Consider the following 12,505-nt stretch of genomic DNA (forward strand, 5'->3'; position numbering starts at 1 on the left):
TAAAAGTCTTAAACTTATAGTCAGAATTAGCTGATACGAGCGGAGGGAGCCTTATGGCGAGCACTTGACGTCTATCATCTTCCTCACAGTATCTCCGAAAAGGCCGACTGGGGTTCGGGATGCTCAGGGTAACTCTGCCGCTGTTGTGGAACGGTATCGGAACGACGGTCTACGTATCGCCAGTGTGCACTATTATGTCTCAGTCAGGTAGATTTCCAACTAGCCGAAGCTTTCGTTGATGCGTTTTATCCGAAACCTCGGGTTGTGCCCGGTGATATCGGGGGTCGGCGTTGTATTTCTGCACAATGACGGACAAAAAGAATTTGATATGAGTACTAAGGTATGTGGCGGACCAAATCTGCAGACCTATTGTCATGGGTAGGATTTTTACACAAGCCAAATCCCTCGAAAAATTTCCACCAAACTTATGCATGTCTTGAGATCGCAAACTAGCCGGGGGGCTGACACAGCTGCACTTCATGACGCCTTTGAGTGAAACTTGCAAGCGGCCCATCAAGCCAACTCCATTTTCCTGTGGTGTTCATCCGCAGTAATTTGCGCGTCAGTGACATAGTTCTTGAACTTGCGCAGGTTGACCCTCTTCTCAAACCTACAATACAGCTGTTAGATTCTATTCAAGGGACCCAAAGAGGACTATCAAGAAACGAGACTCACAACTCATCGATTTCACCCGGTGTACGACGCGTTACCTCCGGAAGGATAAACCACGCAATAACCACGGCTACGGTCCCGGTACCAGCAAAGCTATTCGCAACGATTAATCCCTGTCCGCTGAAGCAACCATGGATACGCACAAAAAGCCGGTCTTTGGACCCCATTTGGTAGGAGGGTTATTGATCATCAACGGGGTACAGAAGCTAAACATGATGCTAATCATATTCGACGAAGCCAGAGACCAGGCGGCTGTCTGGGCACGGAGCCGTTGCTGAGGGATCTCCGCTGCATAGGCGTATCCGATGGCGGACGCACCAGTGGTGGAGAAGGTGGCCAGACAGGCAAAGAAGATCTATATCGCATTAGTATGCGGAAATAACATATGAAGTGTCAGCGAGGCTGTGCAAACGAACCAACAGAGAACTGAGAGCTGGCGACTTGTAGTCGAAGCAGCCAACGATGCCCAGACACAGCACCGAGAGAACGGTTATGGCATAAGGATAGACCGTCAACGGACGACGACCGAATTGATCGGTCAAGGTTGCTGTGAGTAGCATGGAAAGAAGCTGGACGCAAGAAAGGATGACAGTCACGAGGAACGGATTCTTATTACCAGCGTATTGGACTGAGAGGTCAGCTTGCGAAGCACGAACAAGGGAACAGCCTTACAGAAGTAGGTGGCGTAGGTGTTGAACACAGCCAACCCGACAAACTGCTGCGTGATCTTTGGCCATCCAGCAATGATAAACCGGATCATGTTTCGACCTTTGAAAATGGCCCACATGCCTTGCTCCTTGTTCCGTTCGGCGACGATTCGCTCGTGCACCACCGTGGAAGTCATCACGTTCTACATGCGTTAGCCCCATGCATTACTGGCAGTGAGAGTACGGACAATCTGGTCATCGATATTATAATCTGGCACAGTACCGTTGCATGTCTTTAGAACCTTCTCTGCTTTTTGCATCTTCCCTTTGCTGACAAGCCACCAAGGGGTCTCCGGGATCAGGACGAAAATGACACCTGCGGCGCCTATCATAGCCCACTACTACCGATTAACCTCAGCCTTGAAGTGCACAGACGCCTGATCGTGACTAACTTGAGTGTAGATTGGAGTGCGGAAATCGTATGGATCCGTGGCGCTCAGCCTATTCAAAGCCACCGAGGCGAACAATTGGCCTACCACGAACCAGCTACTTGAGTTAATATCCTATCCATGAACTCGAGATACTTGATAGGGAGTTACGGACAAGCTGTACGCATTGATGAAGAACCCTCTGAGCTGTGTTGGAGCAATTTCGGACAGATACAGTGGCATTGTGCATTGGAGCATACCAACGCCCATCCCCGAGAACAGCTTTGCGACGAGCCAGTGATACCATCTAGCAGAGAATGATTCTATCAGGACGCTCTGTTGGACTGTCAGAGTGACTAGAATTTCAGATGCTCAGTGAATACTCACCACCACGAATGTGAGCCAGATGATATACAGAGCTGATTTTCGCCCAAAGGCCTCGGTCGCGTATTGGAGAAGCTGTTCCTCTTAGTACAACTTGACTCTTCGCAAAAAGATGAGATCATACAATCTGACCGATTGTCTGGCCAGTCGATTGAATTCCGCCCCAGGCTGCGATGTATTTGCCTGCTATGATCGCCGTATCAGACGTGGCCATTTGTCGGATAAAGCCTTTATTAGAGACGATGCCTCCGTTAAGATTTATTTCTGCCGATATATCAATTTCATAGCTCTTCATATCTCTTATACCATGGATTGGAACTTACGGTAACCATCCAGTGAAGCGCTGAATGCTGCAGCCATTGCAATCACAGCAACCATCCGGTATCGTCTTACCGATTGCCAAACAGTGAGGTCGTCCTCCTTGCAGCGCATTAAGGGGGCAGCTTCCTTGCCAGTTGCAGAATCCATCTCGGCGGGATGAGAATGTTCGACATTATCGACCTGTGCTTTGGCTATCTCATCCAATCTAGTCTTCTGCGAGCCCTTATCAAAATCCTTGATGGTTGTCATAGCGAATGACATAGCGAAACGAACAACAGGCCAGCAGTGACCTGACCCGAACCGGATCGTTGATCCCTGCTGGGCAAATAAACTCTTTAAGCATCTTCCACGTTGCATAAGTGTATGGACTTGGCCGCCCGAATCCCGGAGTCCAGTCCATGCGGGGAACCCAGGATCAGATCAAATATCCCCGCGGGGACTTGACGGGCTGGACAAATTGGGATCTCTCATCTCAGCCACTGATTGCTTGTAGCCAGAATAACCCATCTCCTAATGGACGGGGAGAAATTCTCCACCAGTATGGTCTCTAGTGCTGACGCTCATGTGATTTGACGTCTTGAAAGCAACTTCGACATGAATCGCGTCTGCCAATAAGAGCACTATCTATTCCTGTTGCTTCAATCAGAAGAGCCAGTCAGAATGCAGAATTCCAGAGCTCGGTATAATGCCTGCCGAGGTCACGAGTCATGCTGTATGGCTAGGAAGCTTGAAATGTTCAAGCAAAAGACAAGGTTTGCCATTGCCTGGAAGGAAAGATTATCTGTTGGATGGTATATGCCCTTGCCAAAGACATATGCAAAAGACAATAAATGGGGGATTAGGTTGGTCGACTGGGGAAATTCTCCATAAGGTTTCAACTCGATCATGTTCATCTGGAATGATATTCCTGAAGGAAAGCATAGAGTGTGTACATAGAAGTCGTACAGTCAAGGATAACTAAATGAATGAGTCTCGAACGGTGAAGGTGGTAGACATGGATCTCTTTCTCGCACCCCTCTTGCTATGCAGCTACATTCCCATAGGAACAGCATTGACCTTTGCCCTCCCTTCCAAACCATCGTCCGACTCTAGTGGACAGCTCTCAGCTGCAAGCTACGGTTGTGACACGACCTCTGTTCTGCATCAGCGACTTAACAGTCTGTCAACCACCATTGCTGAGGCAAGAGCACCGAAGAGCAAGATGAACTGTTTTTAAGCTAGGTAATGATCCCATTTCTGCGCGACCCCAGTCTGAATGGTTTCATCCTACGACTGACAGTTATCAGTCTTCCCAAGCAGCGACCTCGTTGCCAACTCGCAATCCTGGACGATCTCGGCTGATTATTCGTCGGAGGTGAGCTGGCAGGATGCAGTGTCTGGCAATTTGTCGACCTCTAATGTAGTATTATATCTGCTGGTGGCCTTTAGATCCCAACAAAACAGAGTTCCTCCCTAAAGTTGACAACAAGGCCGTTCGTTTCGTCCTCAACAATTGGACATAGATGGATACCTTGGAGTGAAGTTAAAGTATCGTTCAGATGCAACATTGAATCATTCTGAATATGAAGCTATTTTTAGTACATCTTCACATCAACACGAGCGACGGAAGTGGCGTGACCGACCCGTATTCGTCCCCGTTCAATATCCATGAAGGAAAAGATCTTCGCATTTGGCCCCAGAATTGGCCATGCAAGGAACGAACACGGGCTAGTCAGGCACCCTTGATCATCTGTGAGTTTCTCTTAACCATTTTAGGCTGAGCGCGGCCTCGCAAAATGATACCCATCTGGCCAAATAGTGCTCTTGACCGAGATTAGAGATGACGATCCTCTCGTATACATGCCCCACAGACGGGATGTGATGATTTCACTCGTATCTCCTCACTCGAGTTGTTTGAATCTCCTCATACGATTGAATGGCCTGAATTTGAAGAGCAATCTTCAGACGACGGTCGACTCGGTATCTCGTATCAGTCTGGATCTATTTTGGGATGCGAACATCGCAATCAAAGTCAATCATAGTGTCGGCGAAGACTGTGTGTACAACGAGTATATATACCAGCGACATCCTGCCCGAGTCAACAGAAACCACAACAAGACACTGAATACCATCACCTCCGCTGCAAAATGAAGTTCTCCATTGCTGTTATTGCCACCATTGCTGGTCTGGCTTCGGCCCTCCCCAGTCAGCCCGTGGCCCGCGCAACCACCATCCAAGGCTTCGACGTCTCCAACCACCAGTCGAGCGTCAACTTTGAAGCTGCCAAGAAGGATGGCGCAGAGTTCGTGATGATTAAGGTTCGTTTTTGTCCGACAATCCCACAGCTCACTCAGCCAACATGAACTACAGGCTACCGAAGGCACGACGTACAAAGACACCGTCTTCAACTCCCACTACACAGGCGCCACCAAGGCCGGCCTTCTCCGCGGTGGATACCACTTTGCCCGCCCTGACAAGTCCAATGGCAGCACGCAGGCCAAATTCTTCCTGAAGAATGGCGGCGGGTGGAGCAACGATAACCGGACGCTGCCGGGGATGCTGGACATCGAGTACAACCCTTACGGAGAGACATGCTACGGCCTCAGCCATTCCCAGATGGTCGCTTGGATCCACGACTTTGTCGATGAGTACCATCATGCGACGAATCGGTGGCCCATGATCTACACCACCGCAGACTGGTGGAATCGCTGCACGGGCAACGCCAAGGGCTTCGGCGATAAATGTCCTCTGGTGCTGGCGGTGTATAGCAGCTCTTCTCCGAAGACGATCCCAGGTGACTGGAAGACATGGACCATCTGGCAGAATTCGGACAAGTATGAGCACGGAGGAGACTCGGATAAGTTCAACGGGCCCATGACGCAGTTGAGGAAGTTGGCCAGTGGTTAGTTTTTAGGCTTAGCATTCCCGTCGTTGTGCTGTATTCTGTATTACATACTGTCTTAGTTCGTTTGAGTTTATAGAGATTTTCTGTCGCGATACTCATGTTGTATGAAGTTATTCTATGGACAAGCCTCAGCAATTCTATCTGATTATGCATCATTCCTGGCTCTCAAGATTGATTATACCCCTTTTGGTTGACATAAGTATGACGGGAATGTGCCGTCTGTAGTACCATGTCACCGTGACTCGATACATGGGGCTGTTGATTGGCAGTCCGCGAAGCTTCTTGGCTTGCCACAAGGAATATAAGCTTATGATTCGACATACCAKGCTGTGTCCCTGACTATTGACAATCTGCACGTCATGCTAGGATCATTCCGCGGCGCAGCATATAAAATCAATATATAAAGTGAACCTTCTACTTGCATTTAAGGGCCACTCTCTACTGCACTTGCGCATCACGCGTTAAGCTATATATTTAATACTCCTGAGGACACAATGCCTTCCAAACCACTCGCAGACCCTCCGCTTCAACCGAAGAAGGTACACGGCGTGACCCGCGATGACGAGCCAATTGACGATTACGAGAATGCCATCCGCTCGAAGCAGCGGGAGGAAGAGCCCTCGGACAGGGGCAATGACGCCCCCTCACATCTAGGAACATCGACACGACATAAGGGCGCTCGGACTCGATCGCAGGGTTCGCGGAATCGATCGACCACGGGGCGTGTCTGAAACCGTGAGGACGCAGGATTGAGAGCACAATCAGTTGTATTGGCTGGACTGTGAAGGGAATGAGAGCATTTGGTGTTTATCTCCAGCGAGGGGCTGCTGCAAGGTTCTTGTGTATCTCATGTTATGGTTTTGATTACAATCTTGCAATCAAAGGAGTCCCTTAGAAAGCTAACTTTAACATCTAACCATGATATCCCTACTTCCTTATTTTTAGGGGCTACCCTAATACAGCCTAGAAGTTATTAAGGCAAAGCTGGATTACATAGGCTATATAAGGAATATAAATAATAAAATCTTAAGAGGTAATAGTGCTAGCAGACGGTAATATATCCTATAGCCCCTGAATTAAAGTATTATCATTAGTAGCATTATCTGCGGTCATAGTAAAGATTTTGATCTAGGAGTTGTTATTCTCTTAATAGTTACACCATAGTTCATGTAGTGTCTGCGGCCCCTTAAATTCTAGATTAGAGTTTACTAAGTTACCCTTTTCTTACCCTTTCAACGACTATTTAACTTCTGGTGCCTTCCCATGGCGCTGGTACCTTAAGATTTATAGTGAGGGTGGTCCAACAAAGTTAAGCAAGACTAATATACCTGTATATATGTCTGCCACCTGGTTAAATTGATCCTATACCTCAGCAGAGCATGTCTTAACTATTTAATTTTTTAATCCTTAATCTTCTACTTCCATTTAACTGTCGCCCATACTTTTGTTTATAACGCAGGCTGCGAAATCATCTCTATATGCCGTGTCATAGAACCGACTTCTTTCTATAGTCAGGACCAACGCGTTTGAGAGTTGCCAGAGAATCCTCCACAGTGGAAAGAGGCTGGGTCTGGGACTGGGAAATGGCTTTGCAATAAGCTAATTAGTATTTAACGCTCTAGAGAGCGATTAATCAGGAAAATAAATATAACTATAATATAATAATGAGGGGAAGTCCGCGATTTGGCGAGGTCTAACAGTGAGATCATGTGATGATCATCCTCGTCACTGGTTTGCTTGTTTCCCCCCTCCAAACGCCCGGTTCTATCTCGACTCACTCTTCAGTAGCTCACCAAAACATTTTACAATGGCTGATGATCGAATCTTACATTACCTGCCGCCAGGATGGACGGAGGAGATGTATCAGAACCAGACTGACGCCGCCCTTGAAGCCCTTTCCGAACAGGTGCGTGGGTACATATTAATAAGAGCAAAGAAAGCAGGAGAGATGAGCTCTTGGTGTCATCCGTACAGTCGCGCGGTGGATGCTGACATGACTAGGAACTACAAAATCTGATGGAGCGCCAGGCAGCCGAAGCCAAGCTCATCAGTGCGCAAAACATGGCCCGCATAAATGAGGGGCGCATCGCGCGCGGGGCTCCCCCAATGCAAATCCCATCACCGGCAGCCGATGACGCCGCACCGGTCGGGACAGGGGAAGCTGAAGCAGACCAGACAAATTCGACAACTCTCGAAAACCTGAAAACGCTAGTCTCGCTGGTCGAGGAGGAAGACTGGCCTGATTTCGGCTTTTTGGTGTTCCGCACGTATTATTCCGATGAGCCGCTCTGGGAAAAGTTCCTGGTTCAGTACGACGCGTTCCTCGATGAGGGGATAAGTGCTGCCCCAGCAGAATCCGGGATTGAGCGGATTCGCGACCGGATTTTCCTCAAATTTGTGTCGGATGAAGCAATGGCGGGGGAGCCGCCAGCAAGGGTGGCGTATGCCTATCGCCTGTCCGCGGAGGAGATGGACGACGATGCTGAGGAGGACAGGCTTGAGCCTGGTCTCCACACACGGATGTGCCTCATGGTCGACGAGGATTGTATGCGTTCCGTCGTGGATGCCAAACCGGGTTCCCCTGCGCCGTTCATGAAGGCGGTTGACGTCACCCTGGGAGAGCAGCGATTGTCGTACTCCGGGACTTTCAAGGTGGCGATCGCTTCGCTGATCACCAAGTTCTACCCCGCGCTGCTTGACTGTCAGGACACCTCGGATCTTGTGCCACCAACGGAGGATGCAATTTGGGGGGCGTGAACCCCGAAACTCCCGCGATTGATGAGGAGACAGACAGGGTGGATTGAATGACCGATTCATCTCATACGCTACTCATGGAGATTGTTCAAAGTGAATCATGTTGTCCCATTTTTACAGGACACACGATGCTACGTGTAAGACAGCATTGAAGTTACTACTATTTGATATCGTGCACAAAAGCGTTCTTCCAGGTGCAACCTGACTAAACCAGCACATCCATATGTGCCCCTCATCCTACCAAACCTTTCTCTTCACTTGCCCAATGGCTTCACGTAAGCCAGGCAGTGAGCACTGTCAGGCTCGACAGCTTACTCGACCTGCCTTTTAGGTCTACGGCCGTTAGTATTGCAAAAGCTCTCTCCTATAAACACCAGGGGGCACCTTCGCGCAAGGAACATACCTGAAACGATCTTGTTCCTCTGTAGAGACTTGTACAGTCCATAAGCTTGGCTGCCGCCAGTCCAGTTTGTTATTTCCTTGTCCACTTTAGCCTGGTAAAAGGTCTGCAAATTGTCATTGAACGCCGCGAAGAACCGCTGATACCACGTTTTGTGCAGTGCCGCAAAACTGACTCCCGGTCCAATGACCTTGGGATTGTTTTGAGCGGCGCTATCAAGAGCTTTGAAGATCTGCTGCTGTACCTCGTAGGCATGCTTTAGTGCAGCCTGGGCCTGCGCGAAGAGAATTTCAATGCTGTGGTTAGCCTATCGGGGAAGTGAGTCTTGGAATATGCGCAGGATCTTACCTCGGGGGAGTTCATATACTAATAATATGTGGGTCAGCCTCCTGCTTCTTTTTCTTCCACCATTTGCACATGGGTAGCCAGTAATACGTACAGGAAGAAGAGATTGATCTATGTTATTGAGATATGCAAGCCGCACGGACGGGCTCGCCTTGTTCCATCTGTCATCGCCGATGACATTCGTGTGGATCGCCCACGCCTAGGCAAATCGTCAGCCAGCCGACTCGACGGAGGTCACTTTACTTACGGATGTCTTCAAGGAATTCGTCTGAGCATCGCAGATCATCAGGTTCTGATAGTCGGCATTGCCCGATTTACTCCCAAGGGCATGGTAAATTGCCCTGAGACCGTCAGCCAAGTATCCCCCCGCTTGGTGTTAGGAGAGAAACATACTCAATCGGCGTGTCGCCGTCTAAGCCAGCAGGCTGTGCAACTCCGAGGTCTTTCCACGTCCAGTGCACGTACCCGTTGTCACCAAAGACTGAACAGCATTAACGTAGGTATCTAGCATGTGTGCGTAACAGAAAATAGACCCACCGTCTTCCCAACTATATCCACTCGAGATTCCCTGAGGGATGCTTTTATCCGGATATTTGTTATCGATCATCGACTGCGCAAATTGTGCCGGCGTTTGCAGCTCCGTGACATGTTCAGTGACATATTTGCCTGTGTTATTTTTCCCCCGGAAATCAGAGTCACTTTCTTTCAATCCCGACACGTGTTACCATGGACACTTACGAGCTAACTTCCGTGCCTGAAAAGCAGCGGCGTTTTTCAAGCAAATAGCAGTAGCCTTCCCTGCACCATTGGCCCAAAACTGTCTCCCTTTGCCGGCGAGTTCGGCGACGGTATAATACGTCGAGGCAATGAACTTTGTTCGTCGATTTTTCGGTAGTTTAACGACCGATGAACGCACACGGGCGCGTTCGACTAGATCCGGGTGCTTGGAAGTCTGGCTGACTGTCCCACTGTATTCCCAAGACTGACGCACTTCGTCCAGAAGCGCCTGAACTTCGGGAAGGTCGGGCTCCAAAGCAAAGAAGCAGTCGTCCGGTGTATTGCATATCTGTGGCAGAGTCCGGTTGTCCAGACTAGAACCTATGTCCCACTGACGGTTGATTCTTAGCGCCTGCAGCTCATCGAGGATGCCCACCCCACGCTTCATGTTATCGGGCGAGGCGTCGTTGGGCACTACGAACACATCCTCTTCGTACCTGAATTGAGGAACGTTATCTCTCCGATTCCCTGGGTAGAGGATGATGCTTTGAGGAACGTCAAACTTACCACCAGAGTTCTAGAATGTCCGCGGGGTTGCCATCATCATCATAGTTGTTCTCCTTGGTGTCTTGAATACTAAGCACATAGTCGCCATCGGTGCTCTCGCAGAAGTTCAAATCACTATCACTGTCGGGCTAGAGGATGTCAGCCGTGCGAAGCAAAGCGGTTCAATATCGCCTACAGTATCTGCAAGGGGGATATCGCAGCAGTAGAAAGCGGACCCACTATCACAGAAGCTCAGCTGTGTGGGATCTTGGGCGATAATCTAGGCTCGTTAGTAGCTGATTCAATTCATCGGATGATCATGATTGTGTTACCTGTTTTCCAGCTGGACATCCTGCCGGACAAGTGAAAGGGTGTAGCCAAGGATGATCTTTTGATGTCCTAATCATACACAGTTCAGCGATCCTACAGCTCCTGGCGCTACAAGGGGGCGAGGTTATTCTTACCATCCACATCCCGTAAAGGGAGGAGGTTTGGTGCAGCAGAAGGATTTGTAGCCTGAAACGCAATACTCTTCACCACCAGCACCCAACGAATCGTATGTCTCTTCGTAGCGGTCGGATTCGTCGCATCCGTAATGCTCGCCTACTCTCCCGTGCTTTCCACAGAAGGGCGCAGCTCCCTCCCATTCTAGCGACGTATGTGAGCTCAGATGATTGATTGCACAGGGTTGAAGCTACCCGGGGAAGACTCACTGCATTGTCCTATACCGGCATCCGACTTGGTTGAAGTGCAGCACAACACCTTATGGCCCGTCCAGCACTCGGCGCCTGTACCACTGGTGTCCGACGAGACTTGCACCTCGCCTGAATGGCATTCTCCGCCGCAGAAAGGCGCACGTCCACGCCATTGGCATGTTGGCATTTCCTGGCCTTTCGGGCAGCAATAGTTCCTGGTCACGCCATCACTACAACCCGTGTAGATGCCTGCATTTCCGCGGTTTTTACCATCACTTCGCTGTGCTGGGAGAGAGTTATCCGGACAGTCTTTTCCACACTCGCCCCAGATACAGGCCGAGAGGACATCCTCCTGCTTGGGATTTGCCCCGCCCCCGAAGAGGCTACGAGCGACCAGTCCGTTGTTCTTGATATATGCCTGGGCCGCAGACCCTACCGTGTCATCGGTAGATGCAGCCCAAACCATAGTACCGCCTAGGCATTTGCCATTGGCGTAGTCGGTCTTCATCTTGAGAGTGTCCGCATCGTCAAATGACACCCATTGGTTATTATCCCAGACGACCTGTTTCACTGCTGCATCCTTGTCCAGGGTCGCCTTCGCTCCAGCCGTCAGGATGTCTTGGATTTCCGAATACATGAGCGTCTAATCTCTGGTTAGTAGGTCTGAATGTTTATGGCGCGTAGGTACTGGAAGGGGAGGGGACCAACCCCGGCACTGGCAGAGCATTTTCCTGGGTTCCCTCCTCCACTGAATGGACAGCCGGGCGTAGTGCAGGAGGGGTCAGTAAGCGTGAAACTTCGGCCGTAGAATCCCAGGCCCATTACAATTTTATCCGGATCAATCTGTCCTTCCGTCAGCTACTGCCGCATCGAAGCTCAATTCACTTACCTTGTTTCTCCAGAACAGGTCCATGGTCAGATCGATCTCCGTGAGATTAGTATGGGCATTTACAATCGGCCCGATAAACTTGTCTGTGGAGTCCCATGTGCCGTGTAAATCGTATGTCATCACGTTAAACCAATCCACCACCTTCTCAATTGCCACAATGTCGAAGTTCTGCATATACCTAGGATGGAAAAGGGGTTAATTGCCACAGTTCTCTTTCAGCTGTTCGTCTGCACTGACTGGGGCCATACCAATAGCTTGAAGGGACTGTGATCGTCAACCCGTAGTTGTGGCCACTGCCTCCCAAAGCCGAGCGAAGATTTTTTAAAAATGAGACATAATTCTGGAAGTCTTGTGGTTTCCCAGACCTTTCAGTTGCAACGGGGTACTCCCAATCGATGTCAACGCCGTCGAATCCCCATGTCTGAAGGAAGGAGATCAGCGAGCTAAAAAATGCCGATTGGGCACTGCTGGATCCCGCCAGGTCAGAGAAGGTTGTGGCCGTTGGCTGATCGGGGTCATTCATCGACCATCCGCCAACCGAGATCCACGTCTGTAGCCCGGGGTTTGAGTCTTTGAGGCCCGTGAAACGTGAATATAGCTCGGTGTCAGCAGCACTCATGGGGGCAACCTTGAAGGACTTGGGATCAATAAAGGCAAAGGCAAAGTTGAGATGTGTGTAGGCGCCAACAGGGATTTGTTCTGGCATCACTGTACTGTCTTTTAGCCCGTACCACCTAGCAATGCTCTCCATCTGGAACGACTCACTTCCATAACATGCTCGGGTATTGGACCATCCTTCATAGTATCCTGGGTCAATTAGCAA

The 12,505-nt window shown here is 49.7% G+C and overlaps 5 protein-coding genes across 5 annotated transcripts; 3 read left to right on the plus strand and 2 right to left on the minus strand.

Annotated features, from left to right (window-relative positions):
* Positions 1-513: 513 nt before the first annotated feature.
* Positions 514-2,713, minus strand: Asppvi_009430 (uncharacterized protein; the record flags this gene model as incomplete). The annotated part of the gene is made up of 11 exons (XM_043305286.1): positions 514-610; positions 676-765; positions 816-1,027; positions 1,089-1,300; positions 1,345-1,522; positions 1,568-1,717; positions 1,772-1,865; positions 1,932-2,083; positions 2,135-2,206; positions 2,256-2,395; positions 2,455-2,713. 11 exons carry the CDS (start codon positions 2,711-2,713, stop codon positions 514-516), a joined length of 1,656 nt encoding a protein of 551 aa, XP_043161221.1.
* A 1,865-nt stretch (positions 2,714-4,578) lies between these two features.
* On the plus strand, positions 4,579-5,338 carry Asppvi_009431 (lysozyme; the record flags this gene model as incomplete). Its single annotated transcript, XM_043305287.1, has 2 exons — positions 4,579-4,749; positions 4,802-5,338. The coding sequence occupies 2 exons, from the start codon at positions 4,579-4,581 to the stop codon at positions 5,336-5,338; spliced, it is 708 nt and encodes a 235-aa protein (XP_043161222.1).
* Positions 5,339-5,830: 492 nt separating this feature from the next.
* Asppvi_009432 (uncharacterized protein) lies at positions 5,831-6,067 on the plus strand (the record flags this gene model as incomplete). Its single annotated transcript, XM_043305288.1, has 1 exon — positions 5,831-6,067. The coding sequence occupies one exon, from the start codon at positions 5,831-5,833 to the stop codon at positions 6,065-6,067; it is 237 nt and encodes a 78-aa protein (XP_043161223.1).
* A 1,076-nt stretch (positions 6,068-7,143) lies between these two features.
* On the plus strand, positions 7,144-8,093 carry Asppvi_009433 (uncharacterized protein; the record flags this gene model as incomplete). Its single annotated transcript, XM_043305289.1, has 2 exons — positions 7,144-7,242; positions 7,338-8,093. 2 exons carry the CDS (start codon positions 7,144-7,146, stop codon positions 8,091-8,093), a joined length of 855 nt encoding a protein of 284 aa, XP_043161224.1.
* A 268-nt stretch (positions 8,094-8,361) lies between these two features.
* Asppvi_009434 (uncharacterized protein) lies at positions 8,362-12,433 on the minus strand (the record flags this gene model as incomplete). The annotated part of the gene is made up of 15 exons (XM_043305290.1): positions 8,362-8,423; positions 8,494-8,797; positions 8,930-9,034; positions 9,083-9,176; positions 9,229-9,316; positions 9,373-9,501; positions 9,574-10,049; positions 10,120-10,247; positions 10,295-10,378; positions 10,431-10,497; positions 10,563-10,746; positions 10,812-11,436; positions 11,502-11,636; positions 11,683-11,860; positions 11,931-12,433. 15 exons carry the CDS (start codon positions 12,431-12,433, stop codon positions 8,362-8,364), a joined length of 3,162 nt encoding a protein of 1,053 aa, XP_043161225.1.
* Positions 12,434-12,505: the final 72 nt, after the last annotated feature.

The sequence above is a fragment of the Aspergillus pseudoviridinutans genome, assembly GCF_018340605.1.
Source record: "Aspergillus pseudoviridinutans IFM 55266 DNA, scaffold_7, whole genome shotgun sequence".
Classification (NCBI taxonomy): domain Eukaryota; kingdom Fungi; phylum Ascomycota; class Eurotiomycetes; order Eurotiales; family Aspergillaceae; genus Aspergillus; species Aspergillus pseudoviridinutans.